The following is a 23,617-nucleotide window of genomic DNA, read 5'->3' as shown; positions in this document are numbered from 1 at the left end:
TCACAAGAGCAGCTCATGTCATAAGATTTCCAATATGCGAGATGGAAATCTCATAAGAGTAAATGATCTCCAAAGTTGCCTTCCAGTTTGGGCCAAAATCTTAAAAAAAAACAAAAAACAAAACCAGTTTGCAAGATATTGGCTCTACTAAACACTACAGCCTTGAACCCTGATTCAGCCTCAAACTAAATCTAACATAAGTCTAGATCCAGATATGCTCTTGGCTCATCTCTTATAAAGGTAGGTTGTCATTGGAGAGTTACTCTGGACAATGATTTCAAATACTTGACTTTCCCAAGTGTAGTATACAGCAATGGTTCTCAACCAGGGGTATGCATACCCCTGGGGATACGTGGAGATCTTCCATAGGGTACATTAACTCATCTAGATATTTGCCTAGTTTTACCACAGGCTACATAAAAAGCACTAGTAAAGTCAGTACAAACTAAAATTTTATACAGACAATGACTTGTTCAGACTGCTCTATATGCTGAAATGTAAGTACAATATTTATATTCCAATTGATTTATTTTCAGCGTAGCAGCCGTGTTAGTCTGTATTCTCAAAAAGAAAAGGAGTACTTGTGGCACCTTAGAGACTAACAAATTTATTTGAGCATAAGCTTTTGTGAGCTACAGCTCACTTCATCGGATGCATTTGGTGGAAAATACAGTGGGGAGATTTATATACACACACAGAGAACATGAAACAATGGGTTTTATCATACACACTGTAAGGAGAAAAGGAGTACTTGTGGCACCTTAGAGACTAACAAATTTATTAGAGCATAAGCTTTCGTGAGCTACAGCTCACTTCATCGGATGCATCCGATGAAGTGAGCTGTAGCTCACGAAAGCTTATGCTCTAATAAATTTGTTAGTCTCTAAGGTGCCACAAGTACTCCATTTCTTTTTGCGAATACAGACTAACACGGTTGCTACTCTGAAAACTGTAAGGAGAGTGATCACTTAAGATGAGCCATTACCAGCAGCAGTGGGGGGGGGGGGGTAAGGAGGAAAACCTTTCATGGTGACAAGCAAGGTAGGCCATTTCCAGCAGTTAACAAGAACATCCGAGGAACAGTGGGAGTGGGGGGGGAGAAATACCATGGGGAAATAGTTTTACTTTGTGTAATGACTCATCCATTCCCAGTCTCTATTCAAGCCTAAGTTAATTGTATCCAGTTTGCAAATTAATTCCAATTCAGCAGTCTCTCGCTGGAGTCTGTTTTTGAAGCTTTTTTGCTGAAGGATAGCCACTCTTAGGTCTGTAATCGAGTGACCAGAGAGATTGAAGTGTTCTCCAACTGGTTTTTGAATGTTATAATTCTTGACGTCTGATTTGTGTCCATTCATTCTTTTACGTAGAGACTGTCCAGTTTGACCAATGTACATGGCAGAGGGGCATTGCTGGCACATGATAGCATATATCACATTGGTAGATGCGCAGGTAAACGAGCCTCTGATAGTGTGGCTGATGTGATTAGGCCCTATGATGGTGTCCCCTGAATAGATGTGTGGACAGAGTTGGCAACGGGCTTTGTTGCAAGGATAGGTTTCTGGGTTAGTGGTTCTGTTGTGTGGTGTGTGGTTGCTGGTGAGTATTTGCTTCAGGTTGGGGGGCTGTATGTAAGCAAGGACTGGCTCCCAAGATCTGTGAGAGTGATGGGTCGTCCTTCAGGATAGGTTTTAGATCCTTGATGATGCGTTGGAGAGGTTTTAGTTGGGGGCTGAAGTGGCGTTCTGTTGTTTTCTTTGTTGGGTTTGTCCTGTAGTAGGTGACTTCTGGGTATTCTTCTGGCTCTGTCAATCTGATTTATTTTATAATTATATGGTCAAAATGAGAAAGTAAGCAATTTTTCAGTAATAGTGTGCTGTGACACTTTTTTGATTTTTTTGTGGGAGATTTTTCTAAGCAAGTGAGGTGAAACTTGGGGTTCGCAAGACAAATCAAACTCCTGAACAGGGTGCAATAGTCTGGAACGGTTGAGAGCCACAGGTATACTTCATGTAAAGTATGTGCGAGTGCATTGCCCTCTAATGGCTAGTCCACTGAAAATGCCACTATGCTGACGGCTAATATAGATTTTCTTTATGTCCAGTTGCAGAGAGCCATGATGTTTTCCAATTATTCTTTGAAAATTAGTTGCCTCAGGAAATTTTCATGTTGTAACCTATTAGTGTTTTAGTCAGTCAGTCATCATCTACCAATTAATCATCACTAACTTGATGATCATCCTTGTAACTTCATTAATTAGTCACCACTAGGCATTGTATAATAGTTCAATACAAGAATTACAAAACCCAATAAACAGTGTGTTATAAATAGAGATGGGTCCAATCTGCAAAGAACCAACGTCCCCTAAGTTCAAAAGTATTCAAAGCCAGAGTTTTTGTTCATCTTTCAATGTAAGGCTTTTTCTATACTGCCAATTGAACTTTTGTCGTTCATAGGTGCTTAAGCCGTTCCCCCAGAAGAAGCAGGAGTGTAAACGGCTCGTTGTCTACTGACAATGGTATTTTGTCAGCAAAAGTGCCAACAAACAGCGTTTACGCTGCCTGACTTTTAGCGACACGACCTTATTGCTAAAAGCAGTGTAGTGTAGACAAAGCCCTAAGACACTATCAAGGAAATACCAAGTAGAAAGGGAAAAACAATAAATGTGTGACAAAGAAATAAGAAAATAAGCACAAAGGTTTTAAATATGGAGCCAATAGTGTCCATACCAAATGTAGGTTAGAAGTCTAGATTTTAATTAAAAGTTTACAAGTGGGGAGAGATCCACAGAAATAGAAATAAAGTGGGCTCTAATTACAAGCCTTATCTAATAGTGGGCTCCCTAAACAGCAGGGTGAAGGTGTCTGCTTATGCTTATCAGCATGAAACACAAGGAGGAGTTAAAATTTGTAAGAACCTACACCTCTAAGGGCTTCTGTATGATGCTTTCTATATTAGTAGGTGGAAAGTGGTGGGAGTAATTAGATAACATCTCTGAGTTTGGAGGAAGAGACATTATCTTTAGTCAAAATGATAACCTAGTCTATTTTTATTTTTTGCTTTGGTAGTCATGATGTAGTAAAATACAATGTTTTATAATGCTGCAATTAAAGAGAGTAACTTTCATTATTTGAAATCAGGAAATACTTTGTTTGCAAAAAGAACTTGTAAAACCTTGTAAATCACTCTTTGTACTCACTTTTCCCTCGAATTCCTTGCTGTCACCAAAGCTGGCTGGAAAATTTGGACAACAATGAAACAAATGAAATTGCTCAAAGTTGTGAATTTTTCACCCCTGTTTTCCAGTCAGCTCTAGCTGTTGCAGCAATTACCTTGTAATCATTCAATTATGAGCAACTATTGTTCATATACAGTTGTGTAAGTAGAGATTACATGATAATTTAGACTGCTATGTGGATGTCTTCTAGTGATTTGTTTTCCTCTTGGTTTAGCCTGTTCATTTTTGGTATAAAAGATACAATGATAAATGTACTTAGTGGTCACTGCCACTGTTATAGGAAATAGTAAATATATACTTACATACATAACAAATAGCTGTGCAAGTAGCATTTTAAGAAAAAGCAAACTTTAGGGTAGGTGTCACCCTGCCTCTGTGGGTCATAACTGAGAACGCCAAATTCAGGACAAACCCCTTAAGAAATATGGTGGATACAACGCAAAATTGGTGGTTATTCTTCCATAAGAGATACCAAACCTGCAACAAAAGTAAACTTCTGTTTTACCACACTGGCTAACAAGAAGTCAGAAAAACAGTCTCCTTAGGCATTCCAGTCCTGGATTTAACACCAAGACACTAGACTTAAAGATGAGTGGTTATTTAAAACCAATTTAATCAAACAAAAGGGTTCTTCTGATCCCAAAGGACCAGCCACATACCCAAGTCAATATACAACTCAGATCTTACCCAATAATCACGCTGTTGCCAGTTCTCTAGTATCTAATATCTAAATGTTTATTTATAAACAGAAAGAAAGAAAGGTAAGAATTAAAATTGGTTAAAGGAATCAAATACATACAATAATCTACTCCTGGGGGAATTCTGCGCCACTGCATGCGTGCAGAATTCATGCCCCCCCCCCCCCCCCGATTTCTTTGCTTCCCTGCAAAAAAGTGACTTTCTGACAGGGAAGCAAAGAGAAGCTGCAAGAGCAATCACGCACCACTCCCTAGCTGCGCAGGTACATTGTTTCAGGCAGCCTGCAGAAAGGTAAATCACCATGGTGCTGGGGACACCTGAGCCAGGATCAGCTGCTAATCCCAGCTGGGCTGGAAGCAGGAGAGGATGGGCTGTGTCAGACCCACCCCCAGAAACTTTTCCAAGCTGCAGGAAGTTCAGCATCCTCCCCTGCTTCCTGCCCCCATCACTCCTCAGCTGCAGAGGGGAGGGGTCACTGTATGGGGAGCTGCTCCCCCATCTTTCCAACCTCATGCATCCAGATCTCCCATACCCAGACACCTCTGCCAAGCCTCACCCAGTTCCAGAACCCCCCTAGCCCTCCATACCTGAACCCCACTCCACTGAACCTCAACCCCTGCATCTGGAGCCCCCCTGAACCCAGACCCCTTGCCTCCGGACCCGCACCCCAGACCACTCCCCACTGAGTTCCCTGCACTAAACCCCCACCCTGATGAGTCCCCCCACACCACCCGGAGCCTCCACATCTAGACACCCACACCACTGCCCCCCCCCAACTAGTTGCACCCAGACCCCCACCCCACTAAGTTCCACTTCCATAGCACTCGGATCCCTCTGCTGAGCCCCAACCACCATCACCTGGAAGCTCCTGCAGAGATCCATTGCCCCTGCACCTGGGACCCTCCCAAAGAGCCTGTGTGCATCCAAATTTCTCCACAGCTAGATTCCCCCACTGAGCTGTCTGCACCCAGATTGTCCTATACAGAACTCTCTCATCCCACACTTGGATCCCCCCCCACCCTGAGTCCCTTCACACTTGGATCCTGCCTGGCTGAGCCTGCCTTCCCCACACCAAGTGTGCCTGGCTCAGAGGGTTGTTTCTGGGGCAGTCTTAGGCCTTGTGCTGAGTCAGGATCGGGTGCAGCCTCACCGTTCAGTCCATGTCCCAGGGGTGGGGGGGCTGCAAGGTGATCTCCCGCCTTCATGCAGCCAGTGTTCTGTGCTCCCCACTGCCACGCTGGAGCCTCTGCATTTATTTATTGATAAATAAAACTTGCAGAATATTGTGTACAGAATGCCCTCCGGTGTAAATAATTGCAAAGTTCTTGGATCAGGCTTGTAGCAGTGATAGAATAAACTGCTGGCTGGTTAAGTCTCTGGTTGCTTCCAAATCATTGGAAGGTCCTTAGTCCCTGGGTTAGAATGCTCCCATCAGTATAAATTCATAGGCCAGGAAAGAACAAGAAAGAGGCCAAATGGAGATATTTCCAGCTCTTTATGGCTTCTGCCAATTGAAGGGAAACCCATTGTTCTTACTGTGAAAAATTACAGGAAACAAGATGGTGTTTGGAGTCCTGTCCGAGCATGCTTAGTCATGAGGCCATCACAGGAAAGTCCATTAAGTGTAGATAGGTGTCTCCCCTGATCCAATGTGAGTTAAGTGTTCTTTGATGAGCCATTTAAATCGAATAGTCCATTCAAGATGTGCAGGCTAAATACCTTGTGGGCATTACCATAGGAGCAAACCTATTTGAAATACATGTATAGACGCAATGCTTATAACTTCAAATACAAAAATGATACATGCATACAAATAGCATAATCATATCCAGCAAATCATAACCTTTCCATAGACACCTTATTTGACATACTTTGTACAAGATTTGTTGCAATTATATAGCAGTGGTAGGAACAATGATGATCTACATGGTCATATTTTAATCCAATAAGTCACGGCAGGAACATAGAAAATAGAGATGGTGAAGACTTGTTGGATCATACAGTAACCATTAGATATATAAAGGGGAGAATATACCTCCTTTATTCCACTTTTTCTGATATACTTTTAATTTTTCTTTTAGTATAAGCAAAAATAGCTCAATTGTCTCTCTCCTAATATTACTGTTACTATCACTGTTTTTCTAACTGGGTACTAAGTCCCATTGTTAAGTATCAATCAGCACTCATCAATGAAATCTTTCACTGGATAGCACTCTGATTTTTGTTTACGTATTTGAAAAAAAACAGCAAGTGTCTTCCATTCCATTTTTAAACCATTGTTGCAAAACCATATTATACAACACAATACTCTCTAATACGTAAGAAGGGAAAAGGAGGATCTGAGTTATTTAGGTCACCATGCCATGACTCAGTCTTTGTTACCTAATGTTTTCAGACAAAATATGAATTTAATTTTGGCCTTTCAGTTATGTATGCAGTTTGACTGGAGACTGCACAATAGACCAAATTTTAGACCGTGACAGTTTTAGCTCTAAAGTTCCTTGCAATTGTAGATTCAAATGTAAAGTGAAGACGACTCATTTAATATCCTTACCATGTATGCATTTGTTATAATGAAAAAAAGATTTGAAAACAATTCAGTAATGCTATGTACTGTCTGTCTGTGCAGTTCCCATCACTAACAATGTGAGTTATAGATACGTCTCAGTAACCAGATACATAGCCCTAAGTGCCTACAACATTGTTATTAATATTCAGTTATTTTATAAGTGGTTTACAAAAAGTAAACTGATTTAAGTGGCAGCGTGCATTGCTTTTTTTAGCCAAACAAAATAGTCACCCAAGCTGACAATCTGTCAAGCTTCTGTTTAGTTTGAATGAATACTGCCAAAGTATAATTTTTATTCACCCAGTTTCCAAAATAGCTCGGTAATACAGCTGGTCAGCAGAGCTTTACAGATGATGGTGCTGTGATTCAATGGGCAATGAATTTATCCAATAAGCAATACGTATCTCATTTTGATGAGACATTAATCAGCCATCCTTTATGCCCTGTTCTAATGACTGCCTAAAATGAAGTTCAAGAGCCTGCTGCACTTTGAGGAAGAGATTAGGTGATAACTCTGGTATCCTGGCCAACATTCTCTTTTTTCAGAGTAGCAGCCGTGTTAGTCTGTATTCGCAAAAAGAAAAGGAGTACTTGTGGCACCTTAGAGACTAACAAATTTATTAGATGCATCCGATGAAGTGAGCTGTAGCTCACGAAAGCTTATGCTCTAATAAATTTGTTAGTCTCTAAGGTGCCACAAGTACTCCTTTTCTTTTTGCGAACATTCTCTTTGTAATACAGATTCTTATGTTCAAACTGAAAATTGTCACTGTAGTTCAGTATGTAATTACTACTGCTTGCTATTATCCAGTGAACAAATTGCTATATAAAGCACTTGGGGGCTTCAAATATTATGATGATGTGGAGAAGTGAGGAACACATGAGACACTAAGGATGAGGGACGCAGTGCAGACTAGCTGGTATAGTGTCTTGTCTGTACAAGCCCGCCTGGAATCTTGGGTGCCGATTCGCGTTGCTAATCTGTGCCAGATGCTGCTGCATCTTCCCTGCTATTTTAGCCATGCTACTTAGATTAAAGCTAGCATGGGTATTTCCACCTGAGCTGCCATCACACCTCCGGTTGCAATATAAGATGTAACCTAAAACTCACCAGGCTTCCTGGGGCTTTCCTTTATTCTTAGTTTAAGAACAACCTGAGCCTGAGATTCCCCTTGAACTGACTGCTTCTAGGTTTTATATTTTCTCTGCAATGCTTCCCTCTCTTGCCTTAGAAATCATCTACTTTTTGCTCCTTTGAATTGTAATTAATGAGACTCCTCCATGTATGATCCTGGGGTGAGTCATCACAATAGTCCTGCATCTCTCACCAGGGTCCTAGAGTCTGATAAGCTATCACAGATACCTATGACAGGTTTGAGAGGAGCGGCCGTGTTAGTCTGTATCCGCAAAAAGAAAAGGAGGACTTGTGGGACCTTAGAGACTAACAAATTTATTTGAGCATAAGCTTTCGTGAGCTACAGCTCACTTCATCGGATGCAGTTGGAGCCAGAAGAGTACCCAGAAGTCACCTACTACAGACAGGCCCAACAAAGAAAATAATGGAACGCCACTAGCCATCACCTTCAGCCCCCAACTAAAACCTCTCCAACGCATCATCAAGGATCTACAATCTAGCCTGAAGGACAACCCATCACTCTCACAGATCTTGGGAGACAGGCCAGTCCTTGCTTACAGACAGCCCCCCAACCTGAAGCAAATACTCACCAGCAACCACACACCACACAACAGAACCACTAACCCAGGAACATATCCTTGCAACAAAGCCCGTTGCCAACTCTGTCCACATATCTATTCAGGGGACACCATCATAGGGCCTAATCACATCAGCCACACTATCAGAGGCTCGTTCACCTGCGCATCTATCAATGTGATATATGCCATCATGTGCCAGCAATGCCTCTCTGCCATATACATTGGTCAAACTGGACAGTCTCTACGTAAAAGAATAAATGGACACAAATCAGACGTCAAGAATTATAACATCCAAAAGCCAGTTGGAGAACACTTCCATCTCTTTGGTCACTCGATTACAGACCTAAAGGTGGCAATTCTTCAACAACAAAAAAACTTCAAAAACAGACTCCAACGAAAGACTGCTGAATTGGAATTAATTTGCAAACTGGATACAATTAACTTAGGCTTGAATAGAGACTGGGAGTGGATAGGTCATTAAACAAAGTAAAACTATTTCCCCTTGTTTATTCCCCCCCCCCCCCCGCCCACTGTTCCTCAGACGTTCTTGTCAACTGCTGGAAATGGCCCACCTTGATTATCAGTGCAAAAGGCCCCCCTCACCCCCCACTTTCCTGCTGGTAATAGCTCACCTTAAGTGATCACTCTCCTTACAGTGTGTATGGTAACACCCATTGTTTCATGTTCTCTGTGTATATAAAATCTCCCCACTGTATTTTCCACTGAATGCATCCGATGAAGTGAGCTGTAGCTCACAAAAGCTTATGCTCAAATAAGTTTGTTAGTCTCTAACATGCCACAAGTACTCCTTTTCTTTTTACAGATACCTATAGTATTATAAAAACACATTTTATTCTCATCTATTTGACAGATCAAAGGATTACAATATGAAGGAAATTTGACTGGAAATTTACATTTTTATAAATTTATGTGCGTAAAAAAACAAGTTTGAAATTAACGTGCTTAATTCTATTAGGGCAAAAATCTCTCACATATGGCCAAAAGCCAAATAATTAAGCTTTGTGTGGTTCGTGTAAGAAGAAGGGGATCCCTGTCACACAGGCAGAGCCTAAGACATTTCAGTAGTCCCTCCACACTCACTACTTCAGACTGTGACATATTTAAACAGTTTTGGGGAAATTGGTCAGAACAACCAAAAAAATTGTTTATGGAATCTTGCACTGCATTTACAGGGAATACAATATTTCTGCACTGAAAAAAGACTTACGTAAAACATAAATGGGAAAAATACTTTAAACACTTACAGTAAGGACAAATAGAGAGGAAGGGGAAATCCTACATTATAGGATAAGACTATTAATTTTTCTGTTTTACAATTTCTTTTGTAACAGTCACATTGATGAAAACAAAGCAAGTGTATTTGCCTCTAAGCACACGTGTGTTGTTCTCAACATTTCCATACCAAGAAACAAGGCTTTGTCCTATAAATGTAGCAAGCTGTGGTTAAGAGACTGAGGTTAAAACAGTGGTAGCTAAGCTCTTACCACATGGGGAACAAAGGGCCACTAAAGATGCAGAGAGGAACACCTACTAGGACTGTCAAAAGTGCCTTGGTACCAACTCCCATTGGAACCAATGGAAGTTAGGCCCCGGGTGCTTTTGAATATCTTGCTAGAAGCTACGTTCACAAGGGGAACTTAGGCACAAAGTGGTGGTTAGGCTCGAAAGTCTAGCATTTAGATGCCAATGGCATTCATAAAACTATTATTCAGCTTTTGCCTAACCCTGTAGGTGCCTACTGTCCTCCAGGCACCTATATTTCTGTTGGGGGAATGCACACAGTCCTGATAACCTCAGCAGCTCGGCACCTAACTTGTACCAAGCCATGGAAGATTCACAAATTAGGAGATTCCCTGCCTGTCTCACCTCTAGTACCTGATCTTATAAGTGTGCTTTGAACATACCTATCCCACACAAAGGACAGCCAGCAGGAGTAGATGTGATGGTGCTGCACATTGCTCCCCAAATTCCCAGTGCTTACGGCACTCTCCTGGGAAGTGGAAGACCTGGATTCAAATCTGTCCTCTGCCTGATTCAGAGCAGAGATTTGAACCCAGCTCTCACATCTAAAAGGACTGTGCTATAAACACTGGGTGATAGGGTATTCTGGGATGTGACATTCTCTCTGTCTCTCCTGTTGAAGCCATTCCACTTTATATGAAATACTTTAGTCACTGGGCCAGAGAGTAAGTGATAATGACTCTAGCCTGGTGGTTAGGGCACCCACCTAGGATGTGGGAGACCCAAGTTCATGTCTGGCTCCAATGACTAATTATTATAAATAGACCCACTTCAGCAGGAGTGATTAAGAGACTTCCATACCTCAGTGACTGGGATGCCCTTCTGCAGTGTGGGAGACCAAGTTCAAATCCTTTCTCCACACCAGGCAGACAGGGAATTGGGTACCTAAGATCTCAGGTGAGTGCCCTGTACTAAAAGTTACAAGTAGGACAACACCCCAGCCACTTCCTTTGACAATTTTGTGAATCTAACACTAAAAATACCCAATAGAAAATGTTTCAGATTAACTACATGTTTCATTCAACCCAGTATGGATTTTTTAATTCACTGGAGGGTTTTGTTTTGCAGTTTTCAGATTCAGTTTAACCCAAACCATTTAAAAAAAAAAATCGGAACTGTCAGTGAACCAAAAAGCCAGTTACACTCTTAGCTCTACTGGCAATCAAGTTACAGCCAAATGCTGTATGAAGGGGTCAGGAGGGTAGAGGCCAAATTAGGTAATCTCAAATTTGAGTTAATATTACTTGTATTACAGCAGCCTCAACTGAGTTAGGGGCACTGTTGTGCTGAATAGAACAGAGTAGGGTGAGAGGGGAAATGGAGGCACATAAATATGAACTGACTTGCGTACAGAGACCCAGAATGTCAGTGGCAGAACTGGGACTAGAACCCAGGTCTCCTGACTTCCAGCCTAGTACTCTGTCCAATGGCTCTCTCCCCCTCTGGTGCCAGTGAATTGGATATAGAAAGAGGTTTCATATCTATTCAGAATTTTCCATAGACCCCTTTGCCCTATGAACTGGCTATGTTGCCAGTAAAACTTTTTCCCAAAAGTTAGGGGAATGGTTTAAGGCGGGAATCAGACTCAGAACTGCAAGGCTCTTTTGTTCCTTTTAAAAAGTCATCTCTGCCTAGTGTGTTTTTTTAATACAAGTGTTTTGCAACAATTCTTCTCCTGCCATTTGAAGAACAACATGTGTTTTCTGTGTCTATTCTCAGGCCAGGAAGATCCTAACAGCCTACGGCACAAATACAACTTTATTGCAGATGTGGTGGAGAAGATAGCCCCTGCTGTGGTTCATATTGAATTGTTTCGCAAGTAAACAAGATATCCAGTTTTGATTTATATTTCTGTAGCTCGCAAGGATTAAACTTGCCAGAATTGGTTAATATACTGATATATAGATATAAAATAAAATAATGATGCTGTTTTCAAGATATTTCTTCAAGATAATAAATATTTGTTACACTTAAGTAACATAGTATGTTTCACTTTTTAATTTTTTTGCCACAAATTCTGATGTTATTAGACTAATGCATGTCCAATTAAATGTTAACAGATATAATTAATAAATGATACTAAATTTTCTAAAATATTTTTAAAAGTGCCAAATACTTGTTGGCAGTCTAGGAACAAAAACAGTAATCACAAATGATTTGTCATCTCTGAAGAAAATTCAGGTTGTTCAAACTTAAATGTGTTTTTCCCATATTTTCTAGGCTTCCTTTTACAAAGAGGGAGGTTCCTGTTGCTAGTGGTTCAGGCTTTATTGTCTCAGAAGATGGACTAATAGTGACAAATGCCCATGTAGTTACCAATAAACATAGGGTAAAAGTGGAGCTGAAGAATGGTGCAACATACGAAGCCAAAATTAAAGATGTTGATGAAAAAGCAGATATTGCACTAATTAAAATAGACACTCAGGTGAGTCAAGGCATTGTCAGTTTCTCTTGCTATACTATATTATTTCTAAAAGTGATTGTTAATTGTAATGTTTACAGAAAACACAGCTTAATGGCATGGACCATAATGTATCTGTGTGACCTGACAAGATGAATAAGTTTTTAAAAGCTATGTCACAGTGAATTTTGGTAGTTTTTGGTACATTTTTCTGTACAAAAACTCTGTACATTATAAAAGCAAGGGTATTTGGTCTCCCAAAAAGAAAATTATAGTTTACTAAATGGTTTACCCAGGCTAGTGTAATCATTAGAGCAATGAGAGGAAGTTTTGTCTTCTGATTGGTACAGAGATATAGCAGTACGTATCTCTTGTGCATATTGTGAAATTGTTAATTAGCGTTTATAAAACATGTTGACATCCTCAGATGGAACATGCTATATTAACACCAAATGTTAAAATGGACAATATTTATATTTGGTACCATGTTTTATAAAAATTTGCTTTAAAAAATACCCAAATCAAAAGCATTCTTTGGGAAGAATACTGAGTTACTCTTCCATTGAATGTGGACTTGTGAATAAAGCAAAGGCATAATTTTCAACACTATTGCTCCTATTTGCAAAAATGGTACATTTTGATTGAACTTAATTGTATAATTTAAATGTTGCTGGATTCAGGTGATTGCTTGAGATGCTTATCATACTGTTTACTTGTTTGGGCTTCCTATTTAAATGAACTTCATACATCCAGTGTAAGAAGGCAAGCCATATTTAGGAAGAATATTAACATAAATACATCAGGCACGTAGGCATCATCTGAAACACATGACTCAAAAATGTGTAGCTCCTCCAGTGTTTTTAGTTCTAATCCATTCCCCATCAAGGTCAGAGGATTTCAGTCCAGAGTTCATTAAAATATCAGACATCAGTCAACTCAGAACTCTTGTCTAATTCATCCTATGAAATGATACAACATGCTTTCCCTACCTATAACATTTAAAGGTTCCTTTTGCTCTTACCAGCAGCATGCCTGCAAAATCTTTACTGTACCCAAACATTCTTTCCTGTGTCTTTCTGACTCTCACTGGAACAAATGACTATGAAATACAAATACAGACGTTGTTTCACTCCATACTTGTAGGTACGGTTTGGCTTCACCTTCATTTGCGTATCTACCAACTTAATCTGAGAAGTCTTAAATTCTTCTTTGTACATTTATGGGTTAAGATAAGCAAATGCAAACCTGTTCTTTGGAAATAATGACAGGGCAATGGGAAGGAGGCAAGGGGATACTATAGGTGAGAACAGACACTGTCAAGTCGAGTGGGATGGGAGAAGGAGAAGATAGCAGGAAAACAGGAAGTCAGAAAAGAGGAAGTGTGAGCGAATAGAATGATGATGTAATGGAAAGGCAGGACATAGGCTATAAAATGGTGGGAAAGATGGCAGGGCAGGAGTAAGAGAAAGAAAAGAAGATGGTGAGAAAAAGGTGTGGAGAAGATGATGATGAGGTAGGTGGAAGAGGAGAAGAAAGGAAAGGGAAGACAATGGAGAGGAATGGCAGGATGTGAGGTGGGGCAGACTGAGTTTTCTCGGGACAGGATCTTTCCACTGACACTACCGCCCACACACAATAGATAAGACTCTTGGATTTCATTAGCACTTGCAGGGTGTGAGATTAGAGTAGTTTTAGAAAAGAAAAATGCTCAGCTCTGCAGAGCCACACATGCTAAACATTGTAAGGACTTGCTCTGCAGAACAGTTTGATGGTGGTCCATGGAGAACTAGCTGTTCTTATTTCCAGCTGCTTCTACAACTCTCTAGGGTGGTGGGCTGCCTAGGAAGGAAGAGCCTGGAGGCTGTAGAAGCAGCTGGAAACAAGAAGAGTGGGAGACAGTCTCACTGCCTGTACTGCAGCTACATAAGAATATGAGTTTATGGTCCCTTGGAGTAGATAAATAAGGAAATGGCAGATGAGCATTTATGCTAGCTAAGTGCCGGGGTCTCTTTGGGTTTGTACATTGGTTTTTTGAAAGAGAAAAAAAGAAATGCATGAGTACAGTATGCTCCTAAAACATAAAGCACAATAATTCTAGTTATATACCGCAGGAAGTTAACTTGTTTGGATATCCTGACAGGGGTTAGCCATGATTTTTATTACACCTTAGTTACAATTCATAGCTAGTAGATTATTTCATCAGTGCCATTTTTAAAAAAAATGTTTTCACAATGTCCACAAACAGTTTATTCCAGTTCATTTTTTACAACTTTCTCCAGCAAATAATTGTTGATCAGCTGGTAACTTGCAATTTGCTAGTCCAAATTCATAGTATGTTATCAGTACATTGTGCATTTTGAATTTTATATTTAATTATAATATACCCAAATTGTTCTGTGTTGGTTAGTTACATAAGGCATGGTATTGTCTGTTTGGTAGTTAGATGGCTCATGTAGCTAACAGTGTATAGCACAGATAGTAACACTGACAATTTGCAATCTAATGTATATATTCTAATTTATAGGCTGTTTAGGGCACGAACTGTCTGCACTATGAGTTGTACAAACACAGCAGAAGTGGGAACCCAATCCTGACTGAGGCCTCTAGGTGCTACCATTTGTTGTCCAAATAATAGTACACTTGTATTTGGTGAATATCAAGCTAAAAATTAATTCTTCTTGAGTGTTCATGCTGAGAAGCTTGAATGATGATGGAATGTGAAAATAAAAAGGTCACAAATGCAGTCAACTAAAAAAAGTCACTTTCAATCTGAATATTCATGAGCCACCTTCATTTATGTGCACAACTAGTGTTTATGTATCCTTTTGCATTTAAATGTCACACTACCTTTAGATCCGTAAAAGCCGTTTAAAAATCTCAAATTTACTTCAGTCAAATTTATTCAGATTTTAACTGATTTCTTGATTAAAGATTCTGCTATAATCCTTTCAAATCCTGATGTGACATGAAAACACCCATCCAACAATTTAATTTCTAAGCTGGAGGTAACATTCCTTCCTTTAGATAGATCATTTGAAGACAACATCAAAGATGAAGACTAAATTGTGTTCTGCCCTAGCATGTTAAGGCAGGCTCTGAAAGGCACAAAAATGTGTCTGTGGCAGAAACAGATAGACCTGAAGTATGAGTCCAGCTTACCAGCTGGTATTCCCAAAATAATTAAGTTCTTGCAGCAATGTGCATGCTATTTTCCTTTAAACAATGCACTTCTGACTGAAGACAGACTGGTTGAAGTAATGTGACTTTTTTGAGTGGAATAGGAAATTAGATAGGATATTAAGTACCAGTAGAATGGAACTGGTTTTCACTGACTGACCTATTGCTCTACTGAAAAGAACTTGAAATCAATGAGAAACAAATCTCTTTGGGGGTTTTCTTCTTCTGCCCATTAATTATGTTATGGCCTAGAAAAAAAAAAACCTTGCATTAATAAGAATGTCCATGATCAAATACAGTTAAATTACTAAAACATTAAAGATAGAAAATTAAATCAGAGCCAACCCCAGAAAAGCCCCCAAACAATATATAATATTTGGGAAAATAATTCCAAACACATGATACTCAATGGAAGAGAGAGATTTGGAAAGCAGTAATGCTGAAAAAGGTCTAAGGCCTAGTCTACACTAGGGGCGGGCGGGGATCGATATAAGTTACACAACTTCAGCTAGGTGAATAATGTAGTTGAAGTCGACATACTTAGATCTACTTGCCTCGGTGTCTTCACTGCGGTAGGTCGACTCCGCCTACAAGTCTCGCTCCGGTGGAGTATCGGAGTCGACGGGAGAGCGCTTGGCGGTTGATTTATCGTGTCTTCACTAGACACAATAAATCAACCCCAGCAAGATCTATCGCTCCGGAGGTAAGTGTAGACATGCCCTAAGAGCGGTAGCAGACAGCTTACTGGATATGATCTTGTGATGTAATAAGGCCCCGGGGGAGGGGGGGGAAAAGGCAGCAGCGCTGCACTTCTGAGCCTGAACAGGCAGAAATTCTGTCCCAGACTGGAAGAGCAATAGTGCACTGGGGAGACTGCAGCTCGAATGCAACATCTCAAAATTGTTGCCAAATTGGAGGGCATTCTGAGAACAGCAACAAAGCGATTTATGAGCTAGACGGTTGAATTATGTGGAGTATTTTCAGACAAATATTTACAGTTTGGTTAAATGATTGCATATAACTGCCTTCAAATATTTGGAAATTGTAAATGCCAAGGAAGGAGAAGCTTTTGGGGTGGTCTAATGGGTAGTAACCGGGACAGGCATAGCACAGGAAAAAAAGTAAGGTTGCATAACAAGTTGTGTTTCCTAATGACAGGGTTGGTTAGATAGTCTTCAGCAAAACCAAGCTGGGCAAAGCACTTGGGATCATTGGACTAATCCTGTGCTCCGTCAAGCAGTAGAAGCAAAAGCACGTTTGCTGCTCAGTGTCAAAAATGAGGCAAGCCCCTGATGACTGCATGCCCTAGAAGTGAACTCTGTGGCAGGTTTCTCAGCTCACTCCACAAGGGAGTAATGTGGGTGGGCTGCGGGTGTACGCTCTGGGAGCCAACCCCCCAGTGTAGGAGTTCAACAGTGGTCTGCTTACACTATCCTCTGTAATTGCAGCTATGACATGGCTACATGGACTCAGTGTTCTCCTTTGTCAGCACCACCCCCAGTCATTTGGGCTTTGCTTCATTGCCAAGATTTGGCCCATAAACTTGGGAGCAATGCTGCATTGGCAGCAGGAAATGGGTAGATTACATTATGAGAGAAAATACAGATGAAACCTTTAAACTTCCTTCAAACCTACTCATTAAGGTGCTTTAAAGTAAATCAGAACTTTTGCCCTCATTTCTCTCTCCTTTTTGCCTGCCTTTCAATCAGATTTCACTTTCCTTGGAGCACCACAGTTTGTCAGTGTGCAGAGGGGATTTGGCTTTCTGTGCGTGCACAAACTGTAGGAAGCAGAAAAGCAAATTTTTTCTGTTTTATGCATAAATATTTTAATAGCCAGCATCTTTGAAAACAAACTAATTGAGCTTCAGATGTGACTTTTAAAAACATGTGGAATCAATGCTTATTTTACTTGAAATACAAAACTGAATACTATAAAGCTTCCTTGCAGGAGTCTACTATTAGAAAACCCTCATGGTAGTTCCAGGAGATCTTAAATGACGCACACAAATGAAAGATGGTGGCGGGGGTTAGCGGGAGGAACAAAGGCAATCCTTGAAGTGCTTTCAGGTGGCAGTGCTGGTGATTTATTGTTTTTAGTTTACAATAATACCCACCACATGCTAGGCTTTATCAAACAGAGAAGAGTTTCCTGCAATAGTTGTATGAGAATCTAGGAGTATGTTCACTGGGGATGGATCTGGGTCTTTTATCAGTTCCTTTGTCAGTAGGAATTAGGGTGTGTTTTTTTTGTTTTGTTTTTTTTTAAATATATTGAATGCAAAGTGAAAGATTTCTAAAAAAATACAACCATGTAGCATGGGCTACTTTCTTTCTAAGACACACCGTTTGCTAAAACAGCAAAGCAAGATGCTTTCAATACAGGTTCACAAAAAGAACATAAAATATATTAAGCTGTCTCTTATGAGAGATCCATAAGAATAAGAAATTCCAATGGACTATATGTTTCACAATTCTTGTAACACCTTTCTTTAAAAGGAAACAAGTGAAATACAAGTACAAATTTCTTCAAATCCGAGCGTATCTCTTCTCCCCCAATATTTAATTTCCGCCTTATCAAGTTCCCCCTTGCCTTACTACTTTCCACCTTTTTCACTTCCTTTTTCTCCTTCCTGATCTTAAGACTTGATCTTTCTTCTTTTACCTTTTTCTTGTTTTTTTAATCAACATAATCATTTGTTCGGATGTTGAGCCTGTAGTTATCCTAGCATAGAGGATTAGTATACTGGATGCAGTTATGCTCCTATTTCAGTATTGATTCTATTATATGTTTTAGGGTTAATGTTTATATGTTGTTAGATGACATAAATCCCAATGACATTATGAAATAATATTTTTGTCCTTTGTGCAAGCTCATCAGATTTTATCTGATGGAAATTTTTTAAAATATGTGAAAATACTACAAGCTGTGAAACTATCCAAAATTGGCAGTATTTTGTTTTCTTTGGCATTTTGTCAAGGAATTCATAGATTGTAAAGGACTTTTCTTCTTTTAATATGGTAAGGCCTTTGTATTTTTTGGTGTAATTTATTCTGCAAGTTTAATTGAATTCCATATTTATAATAGGGAGTTCCCAAGACTTTCAGTTATATTTCTTTGCAAAAGTTGAAGTGACAGCTGAATTTGTAGATGCAAATATACAAGCATCTGTTTCTTTTCCACTTAAAAACAAATTAAGGGACTAGGTCACGTCTCAGCATAAATCAGAATGTTGTCCCGTCTTCACTGATTTATGGAGCTTCAAAACCACTGAGTGCAGATTCATCACATTCCTTCTGTGAATTTAGCAGATTCTAGAATAAAAAGAGAGAAGTCAAAACACTTTTCCCCACACAGATGCATTCACATGTCTTATGGTTTAAGTTCTAACTGAAATATCCTTGTATGTTTCTGGTTGGACTGTTATCTCTCATGTTTTTAACCCCAGTGTACTAGCCAAATTCTGACTATGGTTATTACAGTCTGCCTGTCTAGATTCCCTACCCTTAGTTTCAGAGTGCAATCCTTAGCTGGTACAATTTGGCAAAATTCCATTGACTTCAGTTGGTGTGGCTCCATTGCCAGTTTACACCAGCTGAGGATCTGGCAGTCAGTAGGGTACAGAGTTTGTCATCCTTGTGATAAAGTTACTATTGGGTAGTGTTACTGTGCATAGCTGCTGAAATCCACAGAAGAGAGAATTGCATTTCAGTGGTGGGTGAAAGGATTCATTGGTGAATGAAAGTAGTGGGATATAAACTTAGTCCTGTAAATCTACTGTGGAACTCGCATTATATTTAGTGGAAGTTCTGTGCATCACGAGTTTGTAGGGTTGAACCCATAGCCTGTAAAATGTGCAAAGTAGTGGGATGAAAAGTGCTAAGATGTTATTTCTAACTGATGGTTTATCCTATGAGAAGGTGTAATCGTGAATTATAGGTTTACATGGTTAGTCAGATGTTAGTTTGCAGACTGTGTACTCGCATGTTTATAATGCTGTGTTACCAGAATTGCCTGAGGTCACACAGTGAGTCACTGGCAGAGGTGGGATTAGAACTGGAGTGTTTGGCTTTCAGGCATGTGCTTTTTTCACTGCATTATGCTGCAAGGCAGATGAGTTAGCCCAGGATTTTAATCATGGCATATCTGTAGTTAATTTGAAGTGATTATCTCCGATAGACTGTTTTGTGACAGTAAGCCGATCTACGACCTGCTGGTTTTAGATAAAAAGAAAAATGAATCAATTTATTAATTGTTTCATGAGGCCTGTGGACACAAGTGCTTAAGCTTGAATTACTAAGTGGTGTTTTCATACTCCAGCCATGATGAGAAACGATTGTTAACTGGAGCTTGTGGAGGGCCCCTTTTATAGTTTTGTTTCAACTACTGAATTATAAGACTCCTCTTGTAGGCTGGAACAAGATACTTTATGTGGACCAGGTGTGTTGTACACATCTTATTATTCATTTCTAACTAGGTCTACTAATTTTAGTCTCATTTTTCCCTAGTTCCAGTTGATAATTTTTACCACTTGGATTAAATTCTTGTTTGTTTTCAAGAAGTGAAATATTGTTAGTTGTCACTCTGGCTGTGGAACGTAAAGATGACATACCATAGGTAGCTTACAAAATCGATTGACTATAATGAGTGCATTTACATATACTGACACTTAGCAATTGCTATCATTTTTTTTTAATAAATTAACATTTGCATAATGCTGTAGGTGTTAGTGACACTATACTGAGAAATTAAAGATGAGGATTAACATTCTGAAAAGTGTTACTGATTTTCAGTGATCTGAAAGTCTTGGGCTCCTAAACCGCTTAGGTAAAGTTTTCAAAAGCACCTAGGATTCTTTGAGATCATCCCCTACATCCACAGAGCTTCATTAAGGGTAAAAATTAACTATGTATGCTAATGTAACTGCAATAATTTTGACTAATAATAATAATGAATCAAATTTGTAGTTACAGACCATTAGCTCAAAATGCTTTCTCTTAAAGTACACAACAGTCTCATCTAGAAAAACCCAGTATAGGGAACACATGCTTTTCAAAACCATGTTTCATAATGTGTGCAGAGGGAAGCAATTTTCTGAGTTTGTTTTTTTTTGTTCTAAGCCAATGAAAGGTTAGTCTAACTCTTTCCAGAAGGCACGTTGAATCACACAGATGATCCACAGCCAATCCATACAGTGTTAGATTCTGAACTGAAGTTTAACTAATATGGGCCCAGGCTTGAAAACTCAGCACCATTAAAAAATAATTGCACTAGTCAGTGATTGCTTATAATGTTTTTTCTTTCTACTGCCAAATTTCACTTTGGCTACAAAAATGTTTATACAGGAATATTTTATAAATCTCTGAAGTATCAACATAATAATGTAAAAAAAAAAGTTAACTGAAGAGAATATTGTCTATTCAGATTTTTTTTGGTCAGTTTCTTTTTCAATCTGTTTTTAAATTTCCCCCTGCTCTAAAAGTACTTTACAACATACCACTAAAAGTTTGTGCTCTAATCGGTTAAATCCGAAGTAGGTTGAAATACAAACATAGGGCAAATTTATGCTCCTACAAAAGAGGAACTAGGCAGAGAGGGAGGTGTGACACTACCAGAGTAACAGCATCTTGAACTTGTGCTGTAGAGGTCATAAGCCATTTAGGGGAGTCTGCTCAGCAGTGGCACTTCTACCACCAATAGCCAAAAGAGGAGGTAGGACTATGATCCTATCACCATTGAGACAGTACCCCTCTGGGGCTGCTAGCACAGCTGACGTTACACACACTTTGTACTTCTCAGTGCAGCCAGTCAAATTATGGCTACCCTGCATGTTGTGTTGTATTGGTGAGGTTCTCTGTGAATACCAGATTAATCTGTATTCATGGCCCTTATTTGGCCTATCAGTAGTGCTTGTTTAATCATACTATATTTTAACTCACTAAAAGTGTTTCTTCTAAACATGATTAGAAAGCAAACTGTTCCTCTCTTGCTGTGTTGCCTATTTTGTTGCCTACCCAGATGAATCTCTTTAGTCAGCAGCTGATTAATTATTTTCTTGCTGTCTTGAAACTGCAGAAGATGAAGTATCTTATCCTGTTTTATGGGTTTGGCACTCAGTTTTATTAAAACAATATGCTCATCTCAGTAAAATTTTGTTGGTAGAACTGAAATGCAGTTAGATAAAAGGATATAGTGAGTCAAGCTTAAACTGTGAAAGTTGGGACTGCTGTTTTCATTGTAGCATATATGGATCTGATCACTGTAGTAATGGAACCATTTTTATTTTCTTGTTACAAATGCTTAATATTTTCTGGAATATACTTTATGAAATAAAACCCTAACTGAAAAATTCCAAGCAAAATATTCTTGAGAGATTTGTATATTTTGTTGTTTTACGCTAGGGATTTTTTTCTCAGTCCCAAACTAAGAAATTATGATGAAATGATTGATGAATGAAAACTGTTAAGGGTCTGACTCCAGAAACTAGCTATAACCAAATTTCCAAAAGCGACTAGTGATTTTTGGGTGCTCAACGCAAAGATATCTGGAAGGGGACCGTTTTTCAAGAAACGCTGAACCCTAAAAATCAGGCCGTTTAAGGTGTCTCAAACTGGGCTTCCCAAAATAAAACATCCAGAATCACTGGCCTGTTTTGAAAATTTAGGCTGGTGTGTTTCATGGCTGCTGCTTGAGAACAAGGAAGTGAATCTTAAAATGGACTGAGGAGGGAGGAAGCCTATTTTAAATTTACACCTAGCAAACAGGTTACTCCTCTCTTCAGGTCTGCATATGTGAGACTTTTACTTTATTTATCAGAGTTCCCTTTTCCCTCATCCTACCAATCAACAGTATAACTCCTGCATCATGCTCTTGGAACAAAATCAGTGTAGTTTAAACTAGATTTCAGAAATCTAGGCCCTTGGCCTGTGAACTTTTATGTATGTGTTCAGCTTTATGTGCTTGAGTTAGGGCTGCTGCCATGTAGATACAAAAAAAGGAACGTCTCCCCTCTTAGGTACAAACAAACAGGATATCTACCTGTTTGCCTACCCTCCAGTCTCCACCTTGGGCCGCCACCTCTGAGGCACAAAAGTCCAGGACGTGTGACACCCCTGGGTACTGCCTGCGCCTCCCCCCTGGGCACTGTCTCCTCATCCCATCCCCAGGAGATGGCGTCAGCCCTCATGGACTCTTGCTCCTGGAGCTTCCCTGGGCGCTAATCTCACCAAGATGGATGTGGCACTGGCCGGATCCATCCCATTCCCGCCTGGCTATGACCCCCATAGCTGATACTGTGCATCGGTGACTAGTGCTGCCAGCCCCGAGCTCCCTCTGTCCACTTGCTACTCCCATACCATCCTGTCCCTGCAGTTCCTAGACACACTGGAGCCAGAGCTCCCTCTGTGCAGGCTCCGCTACCTTGTGGGTCCCCCTGCTACTGCCACTCAGGGCTGTGAGGCAGCAGGGGTGCAGCTAACAAAACCTGGGAAGATTCATGTCCCAGGAGGACCTGCAGCTACCCTTTAAAAAATAAATACATAAATAAAATAAAATTAAAAAAAAGAGGGTGGGGAGAGAAGATGAACCTGGAAAAACCAAGGTAGGTGACAACCCTACAGCGAGTAATTCATTGACCGCAGTGGGACCTGTCGGATGATTAAATTAAGCACACACATAAGTGTTCAAAGGATCAGGGCCATGCTTACAAAATGTTAAACATCTTGCAAGAACCAAAGAGCTAGTTAAATTATGGAGAGCAACAAAATGGAGATTGAAATAGTTACTCAGCCTAGCCCTTTCTTAATATCGATTTGATTAAAAGTATTTTTATAATAGGTATAACTGCGGGGGGGGATAAAAATCCCACCCACCATGCCTTCTTTGTAGGCAAATGCTGTTGAATAAAGAATATGGAAGTTGAGTGACCATTTAAAAAATGAACTCTAATACAGGGGTCTCTTGAGAACCTAAAGTAATCCGCAAGTTACTGCTGCCTTACAATTTCAGTAACAGTCACCCAAATATGGCTCCTGTTGGAGGGAGAGAAGGGGTGGAAACAAGAAGGGACCCATATATTTCCTTTTATATAAATAAATGTGAGGGTGGCTAAGGGGCCAGTCTTCTCCAGTTGCCATATGGGAATCTTCATCCTGACAGGGCCTATCTGTGTTCTCTCCATAAGTTAGCCAGTTAATTCAGTCTTTCCCTAGGTGTTAGTCAGCCTGGGAGGAGCCCAGTCTCTCAATCCAATACATTGGAAAAGCCCTGCACGTGTCTTCAC

At 39.9% G+C, this 23,617-nt stretch overlaps 1 protein-coding gene across 1 annotated transcript in view; it reads left to right on the top strand.

The window, feature by feature from the left end:
* Window positions 1-23,617, top strand: part of HTRA1 (HtrA serine peptidase 1) — a 50,466-nt gene that overhangs the window by 17,294 nt on the left and 9,555 nt on the right. The window contains exons 2-3 of the mRNA XM_038411712.2: window positions 11,478-11,577; window positions 11,979-12,183. Of these exons, the coding sequence (XP_038267640.1) occupies window positions 11,478-11,577; window positions 11,979-12,183 (305 nt within the window). The remainder of the gene's footprint in view (window positions 1-11,477; window positions 11,578-11,978; window positions 12,184-23,617) is intronic.

This window comes from Dermochelys coriacea, chromosome 7 (assembly GCF_009764565.3).
Source record: "Dermochelys coriacea isolate rDerCor1 chromosome 7, rDerCor1.pri.v4, whole genome shotgun sequence".
Taxonomy (NCBI): domain Eukaryota; kingdom Metazoa; phylum Chordata; order Testudines; family Dermochelyidae; genus Dermochelys; species Dermochelys coriacea.
This window is presented reverse-complemented; position numbering and strand designations above follow the sequence as displayed.